At 54.7% G+C, this 9002-nt stretch overlaps 1 protein-coding gene across 9 annotated transcripts in view; it reads right to left on the bottom strand.

Annotated features, from left to right (window-relative positions):
- The window catches only part of LOC144950309 (syntaxin-binding protein 5-like), a 209945-nt gene that overhangs the window by 65976 nt on the left and 134967 nt on the right, over positions 1-9002 (bottom strand). For all 9 annotated transcript variants that reach the window (XM_078880407.1, XM_078880406.1, XM_078880412.1 and 6 more), the window contains exon 18: positions 3679-3830. In XM_078880407.1, the coding sequence (XP_078736533.1) occupies positions 3679-3830 (152 nt within the window). The remainder of the gene's footprint in view (positions 1-3678; positions 3831-9002) is intronic.

A 9002-nucleotide genomic window follows, 5' to 3' on the forward strand; every position in this document is an offset into this window, starting at 1 on the left:
GTCCTTGTGAGCCCCATGGCACAATCCACAGAGCCAGCCATTCGCGGTCGTTTAAAAAAAACAACAATGTAACTGCCTCACATTTCGGAGGCAGAGAAGGTCTGAGAAATCAAATACGAGACACACAGACACACGCACGCATGGAACTGAAATAAATCAATTAAAATTTAAAATTCGTACGGGTTTTGTCTGACGGCTGGATCACCCAAGTTGCCTGCCTTTGGGTGCGCGAGCCCGACTGAAGCGATTTCAGAAGCACAGTCTGACACTTTGATTAGAATCCGGGGTGGGTGGGTGGCAGGGTTATGTCGAGGTGAAGGTTCGGGCCCAGGTAAAAAAACAACAAGGGGGGGGGGGGGGGAGGAGGTTAGGAGGTGGTGGTGAAGATGTGCGGTGCGCCGTCGTCTCTATTTCGACCCCCACGGCAGAGTGAGGAGCCGCCCAGCAATGAGCCTGGCGTGCGCGCGCCTAATGACATCTTGGGACTTCTTCCGCGCCGTACGTAGCCAACCGTGCTCATCACGGGTTGACCCACGACGCAAATCGATCCGCCCGCCCGCTCGCCCGTGGATATAACCGGCAGGTTTAACCGTTGCAAAGACGTCTTCAGTTGCGAAAACGTCTTCAGTTGCGAAAACGTCTTCAGTTGCGAGGACATCTTCAGTTGCGAAGACGTCTTCAGTTGCGAAAACGTCTTCAGTTGCGAAGACGTCTTCAGTTGCGAAAACGTCTTCAGTTGCGAAAACGTCTTCAGTTGCGAGGACATCTTCAGTTGCGAAGACGTCTTCAGTTGCGAAAACGTCTTCAGTTGTGAAGACGTCTTCAGTCGCGAAGACGTCTTAAGTTGCGAAAATGTCTTCAGTTGCGCAGCCTGGGACGGACAAACAGCAAGCGACGATACAATCTACGGGATGAAAGGCAAGGAGAGCTCTGAGAAGATATCAGGGTAAGATTTAAAAAATATTGCCGTTTTTGCGACCGGCCATGGGTGACGCTTGTCAACGGTGACCCGCGGAGGGTTAGAATCGCTGAGAACGATGCCCCCCGCCCACCCACGTGTGGTTCGGACAACAAACGATGGATGTGCCGACCATTCGGCTTCAATGGCTCCGCTAAAAATCCCTCCACTGGATCCCCATCCACTCAAGGAGTAGCAAGTACAACATCGCTATCCTCTGTGCCATCGTGCCCTCTCTCTCTCTCTAAGGTCTCTCTACCTCACCTCTCCTCCACCCTTGTCACTCGCCAATGAACCACGGGCAAGTCGCCGCGTCCTACGCAGTTCACCTTACGACCTGCTGCTGCTCATCGTACCCTACAAGACCGTGGCCGTCCCCTACCGCTGAGAGGGGCGGATTTCTATGTAGCTGCACCACCAGCAGCCGTCTGGAACTCTCTCTTACACTGCTGCACATTCCCAGCACCAGCAGCAGCATCCAAGCACCATCAACCACCTTCAAGCAGCAGCTTAAGGCTCACACCTATTCAGGCTCTCACCTGTCCAGGCTGTTTACTTGTTCAGCCCCTCACCTGTCCAGGTTCTAATCTGTTCAGGCTCCTACCTGTTCAAGCTATCACCTGTTCAGGCTCCCACCTGTTCAAGCTATCACCTGTCCAGGTTCTCACCTGTCTAGACCCTCACCTGTCCAGGCTCCTACCTGTTCATGCTCTCACCCGTCTCCGTCTCTCACCTGTACTGTGAGACACAATTAGCGTGACCCTGCCACCTTAGCTGAAGGGCAGGTGGGGAGCGATGGGGGAGGGGGGGGGTGATCAGGTAGGATGCCTTCGGGCTTACAGCCGTGGGAGGCACCAAGAATATCTCCCAAGTGCGGAGAGATCTGCACACCTGTCACCCCAATTACGCCGACGCCTCGCGAAGACGTTCTGCTTGCTCTGGGCCGAAAAAAAAGAAAACCCCAACACGCAAATGATGCGCGAGCGCGCGCGTGTGTGTGTGTGAGTCACGGCGGCACATGACGGCGATGACAACAAAATACGGGGCAATTAGCAAAGGGGCAGCTTTGGGTGGCACGTATAGTGACACCCGACACAAGTAGTCTTCAGCAGCAGCAGCAGTCTTTGTTTCTTCCAGCACGAGGCACACACGGTGATCTTAAAGGATCCCCTTCACTCCAAGCGTCCCGAACTCTCTCGCTTCCCACACTTGAATGCCTCAAGCCCTATGCCCGAAGGTTCCGTGACCTTCCGCTTTCCCTCCAGCCACTCACCTTCCCACACTTTTGCGAACGGATTGCAACCGTCCCACCCCGTCGATCATCCTCACGTTTCCCACTCGTATCCACTGTTGTACTTCCACCTACAATCCCCTTCGACTGCCCTGCCTCGAACCAATCCCCTCTCGGGCCCCGTTAAGTAAACAAGCAGAGGGGGGGGGGCGTGTTTTTACCTGCCGTCAATGGTGTCACGCAGTGTTTGTCCACCACATCTGGTGGGTATCGTTGGGAAATCAAATGTTGTGCACGTGGATCTAGCACACTGACGTGCATCGCATGCAAATGCAAAGTGCTTCTAGATTTGAAGCTTTCGTGACTGCAAGGATTCATACTCTTAGTTTTTTCGGTAAAGTCACGTAAGTAAAAAATGAAATTAAAATTATTATTTTATTTTGTTAATTTTAATTTCATTTTTTACCTACGTGACTTTACCGAAAAAAACTTAGAGTATTACAAAGTGCTCTTACAAGAACATTTTAAAGCGACTGACGCATGTCTAACAACGATAAGATTGATACGTTAAAGAAAGACGTGACATTACAGTGAATTCAGTATAATAATTAGAAAAAAGCATAAAAAGCACACAATCGAGGCATCCGAATAAAGAGCCATTCTGAAAAGGTTACGTTTTAAAGATGTCGTTTAACAAAAACATTAACCGATTTTAATGCCCTCAGATCCTCCGGCAGGCCGGTCCAAAGCAAGTGATCTCTGCCCACATCAAAACATGTCTGGGCAGACCTCAGCAGATGAGTACCTGGTGTGGTGTGTGAAACATCGCCACTGGGGAGACAAAGGCGGTCGGGCGTGGTGCTGGCCACCCATCCCCTGGTGTACCATGCCAGCCTTCATAGGTGCTACTCGCTAACAGCGCTTGCAGAAGAAGTCCATTAAGGCGATACGCGGGAATATTTGTCTTTCTGGGGAGTGTGCATGACTGGTTGATTACTATTATTGTATTGGAATTAAAATAATTATTGGTTCAAGAAAAACCCTCTCAAAGACAGTCTAATAGTGGGGGAGAGCGTGTTTGCTCTTGCAGGATGTCTGGCACACTGCATTTAAATCACTTAGTATTACCATTATACGTTTTAATCACACCTACATAATTGCATACGTAAGTGGTTAACGCGTACGTGATTTAATGAACATCTTAATAACGATGACAGTGGCTGACGTGCCTGAAGAATTAAGTCCGTTGGCATGCAAAGTAAGAGTCAAACAATGGTGAGGAATCAAAAACGATGAGAGAATGAGGGCCTCAAATCAAGCACGCAGCGTCCAAGGGCGCTGGTTCACGTAAATCCATCCAACAGACGAGCAACTAGAGTAGCCGAAGAATTACCGGAGTGCATGCACGTCCCGTACACAGCTTAACTCTTGCCCAGACTGCGTGCGTGGTTACCGAGACACACAGCGTGTGTCGGTGAGGGTATCTCACCAGCAGCCAGCTGCTTGCTCTTGCGTGGGGACTTGGGTTGTCTCTGGTAGGGGTCACTGGAGCCGTAGAGGTCGAGGCAGCTCAGGCTGAGAAGAATGCTCCTCTGCAGGACGTCCACCACCACGAGGCCACTGCAAGTGCCCAGCGCAACCCTGCACGGCAGCGGCACCCGCAGAGAGACAAAGATCACACGTGTGGCCTTAGCACATCTCAGGAGCAAGTGCTGTTCGCGAGCACCTACGAAGGCCGACACGGCGCACGAGGGGTCGGTGGCCAGCATCACGGGGTTAGTCGGCACATTCTGTCACTGCCCAAGGCCCTAGGCTTTGTGGAGCGCTCGGGCCAACGTTGCAATACATAAACGAAAACAACTTACACACCAAGATACGAAGACAAAGATCCACCCAGCATAGCCTCAGCACCTATGAAGGCCGGCACCAGCACATAAGGTCGTGGGTGGCCACCACCACGCCCGGCCGCCTTTGTCTCCCCAGTGACGATGTTTCCACACTGCACCATGTGCTCATTTGAGGCTGAGTCTACCTAGGGGAGGCCCAGGACCGGTTCAGATAATCGTCACTAGTGTTTTGCCGTGAGCGGGAATCGAACCCGGGTCGCCAAGTTCGTAGTGCAGCGAGCTAACCAGTAAACTACCGCTCCCCACAACAATCAATCACACACGTGTAATGCGGGCGTAAGCGACCTTCCGGATGTGACGTCACGGGAGGGTGGAGTCATGTGACGTGGGTGGAAGGTTCGGGTCCTTAAGCGGGTAAACCGGAAGGGGAAGGCAGTCGGGGTGTGAGCGGAAAAGAGTGAGGCCACGCGGGCGGGTGAGAAGAGGGGGGGCACCGACGGCCATCGGGAGCCAACCCTGAAGACAAGAGGAAGCTGCGGAGTGGTGTGCAGCTGCAGAGGAGACAGCCAGAAGGGCTGCGTGTTAGAGGCAGCGGTGTGGCTGCCAGGAGGAGCTGCGGAGAGAGAGAGAGAGACAGCACGAGGCTGTCAGAGCTGCGGAGGGAGAGAGGGAGACAGCACGAGGCTGTCAGAGCTGTGGAGAGAGAGGAGTTGCAGCGAGTACAGCCAAGGGGGGCTGTGTGAGAGAAACAGCAGCGGGGCTGCTGTTGTGGATCGGGCCGACATTGGAGTCAGCACCGTGGAGAAGCTACAGAGTAAAGACAGCCGTGTGGGTGTACAGCACGAACCGAATAAAGGACACTGAGCCAGACATCGTGGTCCAGTCGTTTATTACACTGGTGTCGGAAGTGCAACGGCATGTCGAAACAAGTGAGGAAGAAAGTTAATCCGGCGCCTGCATCGGCTTCTTCGTCCGACGACGACGAACTCCCTCCAACCACGGATCCTGTTGGGGTGGTGGAGGAGAGCCCGGCTGAGGCGACCACGGGAACGGGAGTGGAGGATGTTGGCGCGGTGGCGGGTCCGTCGACATCATCAGACGCGGATCAACGATGGCAAGCGATGGCGGTACAACTGGAGGCACTTAAGGACGTCCTGGCGCATCTATGCCATCTCGTCGCGCCAGGGACGATGGAGGATGCAATTGGTGCTCCGCGGCCCGCCACGTTGCCTGTCCTGCCGCCGCCATTGCCCACGCGGCAAGAGGCCGCCATTTTGCGCGCTCCGTGGCGCCAAACCGCCATCTTGGCCACGCCGCGGGCCGACGCCATTTTGAATTTGCCATCACAACCACCACCATTGGAAGACGGAGGGAAGAGGAGTCGGAGTCGCCACCTTACAACGGTTAAAGAATTTTCCGTCGGTGGGGACTGGAGCGCGTTCGCCTGCCGCTTCTTGGCGGCGGTACGCACAGCAAGATGGACCGATGCGGAGGCTTTGGAGGTGTTGCCGACTCTCCTGGACGACGAATCTGTCCGATTCTTCCGTTCCATAACGACCGATAAGAAGGCAACTTTACGTGGTGTTTTTCAAGAAATGGCCGATGCTTATGAGCCACCAGATGATGCGCATCGGCGATTCGCTCAACGACAACGAGCACCAGAGGAGTCGCCCGTGGCGTTCAGGGGTGCGGTGCTGGAGCTGGCCATGGCAGCTTATCCTGAGACGCCACAGGACCTGCTCGAGCCTCTCATATTAGGGAAAATGTTGGAGCTGTCTCGGGATCTAGGGATCCCCATGCCTGTGTGTGGGCATGAGAAGCTAACTTCCCGGACGGCTGCTAAGTGTCTCGATGCGCAATTCAACCTCCGTCGCTGGAAACAAGTGACGGCGTGGACGGGGGGGCCCGTCAAAGAAGGGGATGCGCTGGGGTGGAACCCTGCGCAGGCTGTCTATGTTCCGGATGACCGGGGCCCTCAACAACTGACGGCCGCCTCCGCTCCATGGACGGGACGCGGCGGGCCGAGACCGCGCGCGGCGCTACCAGAACGGGGCCGTCAGGAGGCGAGGCCTGCGCTTCGGCGCAACGAGGCCGAATGTTTCCGCTGCGGGCGTAGGGGCCACTACGCCAGAGACTGCTGGGCCCGCTTCCCGGCTCCGCCGCAGCAGGAGGCCTCGGCACCGGTCAAGTCGGCTAAAGATCCTCCGAAACAGGCATGTCGGCACGCACCAGACACTCGGCAAGGCTTTACACCTCACCCATCACCGTCGTTGCGCCATCCTAACGTTGTGGTTAAAGCATGCCCTTCGACGGGGCCTTGTCGCTCGGTCACGCAGTGGCGCAAGTTGGCACGGAGAGTCGTCGCGGCCGCTACGGGCTCGTCCACTGTACCGGGGTCTATACAAGGGGTGGACGTACGCATTTTGGTCGACTCCGGCGCGTCTGCGACTATTATTTCGGATGTCATTTTCCATCTGTTGGGCATCCCGCCGGGGGCTGTGCGTCCGGTTTATGGGTCGTGCGTCGCTGCGAACGGGGGTAGCATGGGTATCGTGGGTCAGGTGGATGCTAAGATATCTATTGGGGATGTGTCGGCCTCGGGTGTTGTGTTGATATCGAGATCTTTGGCGGTTCCTTGTTTGTTAGGCACCGATTTTTTGGCTAAGATGCCCATTTTGATCAAAATCAATGAGAATTGTATTGAACTGCCGGGGGGCCGTCAAATCTCGTTTCTGCCGTCGCCCTGGGGGCGACCTGCTTCGGCCGTACAAGTGCAGGCGCTGTCCGTCGCATCTGTGGACATCCCACCTGGTACACAGATGCTTATACCCTTGCGGTATCGGAAGCCCCTGCCTGAGCGGCTACGAGCAGTAGGGGTCTTGTTGTCGCCGTCCGCCACGATAACAACCGGGTTGGCGTTAGTGGGGGCACAGACCATCGTCCGGCCGGATCAATTACCGTTTTTACAGGTGCTTAATGCGGGGGGAGAAAACGTCCGTGTCCCGGCCGGTACGGTTGTGGCACATGCCACTACGGCGTTTGCGACCCATGATTGTCCACATAGCCGGGGAGTTGTTGCTGGGGTTTCCGAGCCAAGGAGTTCGGATGATCGTTGGGTTGCTCATTTATGTGACGAAAATTCTTCCCTGTCCATGGAGCAACGTGGTGCGCTGCGTAAATTGTTGTTGACATATTCCGATGTGTTCAGCTCCGATGATTTGGATTTGGGCCGCACTTCGTTGCTTTACCATCACATTGAGACGGGCGATGCTGCCCCTATTCGATTAAATTCGCATCGGATGAGTCCTGCGGAGCGAGAACACGTACGGGGGGCAGTGGAAGACATGTTGGCTGCGGACATTATATCGCCATCTAACAGCCCATGGGGCGCTCCAGTCGTCTTGGTTAAGAAGAAGGATGGCAAATTGCGATTTTGTGTTGATTTCCGCAAATTGAATAAGATATCGGTGGCAGATGCGTACCCCCTGCCGCGTATGGATGACTCCCTCGACGCATTGTCGGGGGCTAAGTTCTTTTCCACACTGGACCTCTCTTCGGGATTTTGGCAGCTTCCCCTTGACGAGTCCTCACGGGAGAAAACCGCATTCCGTACGCCGCAGGGGTTATTTCAATTCAACTGTCTCCCGATGGGATTGAATGCGGCCCCTGCTACATTTCAAAGATTGATGGAGCTCGTTTTGACGGGGTTGCAGTGGGAGACGTGTCTTATATATTTGGACGATATTATTGTCTTCAGCCGCACATTTGATGAACATTTGACGCGGCTGGAGACAGTGTTCACGAGGATGCGTTCTGCCAAATTGAAATTCAAACCAAAGAAATGTCACCTACTGCAACGGTCCGTCCGCTATTTGGGGCACATTGTGAGTGCTGAGGGAGTGTCCACGGATCCGGAAAAGACGGCGTGCGTCCGGGATTGGCCGACTCCGGCCACCGTGGGGGATGTTCGGCGGTTTTTGGGATTTGCCTCGTATTACCGAAGATTTGTGCCGGGTTTTGCGACGATTGCGAGGCCCTTGCATCTCCTTACGGGTAAAGGACGGAAGTTTGTTTGGGGACAGCCGGAGGAGGCGGCCTTTCGGAGTCTGCGTGATCTATTGGCCACGGCCCCAACATTGGATTATCCCGATTTCGATCACCCATTCATTCTTGATACGGACGCGAGTGACACAGGTATTGGGGCGGTGTTATCACAGTCTAAAGGGGGTGTAGAGCGTGTCGTGGCGTATGGTAGCCGAGTCTTGTCTCCTGCGGAAACCCGCTACTGTGTCACTCGCAGAGAACTATTGGCAGTTGTTTTTTTCCTACGGCAATTTCGACCATACCTCTACGGTCGTTCTTTTATTGTGCGTACGGATCATGCGGCCTTGCAATATGCCCTTAAAATTGACCAGCCATCCGGACAGTTGGCACGTTGGTTGGACACACTACAGGAATTTTCCTTCCAAATTCAACATCGGAAGGGAGTGCGCCATGCGAACGCTGACGCACTTTCCAGATTACCGCGGCGCGCCCCTTGTAAATGTGAGTCATGGGGACGCATAGGTGTTCGCCGATTCCAAACCCCCCTCAGCCGCTTACGTTGGCCGTCGAGAAGTCGGACACTCCGATGGAACCGGGACCGGCTGACGGGGTTTTGAATCTGCCGCGGTCTGTCTGGATCCGGGAACAGATGATGGATGAGTCATTGGTGTCCTTGCGGAAGCGGTCTGCTAGGGACAATGGGAGTCCGAGTACGGCTATGGGGCCGCAAACCGCTCTCCGAGATGGTCTGCTTATGTGGCGGGAGGGGTTCCAGGAACGTTGGCGCCTGGTGGTACCAACGTCCTTGCGATTCGAGTTGATTAGAACCCTCCATTGTGACACTCTCTTACATTTAGGGGTGCAGAAGACCTTGTTGACGTTGCAACGTCATTATTTTTGGCACGGCATGGCGACAGATGTC

This window comes from Lampetra fluviatilis, chromosome 57 (assembly GCF_964198595.1).
Source record: "Lampetra fluviatilis chromosome 57, kcLamFluv1.1, whole genome shotgun sequence".
NCBI lineage: Eukaryota > Metazoa > Chordata > Hyperoartia > Petromyzontiformes > Petromyzontidae > Lampetra > Lampetra fluviatilis.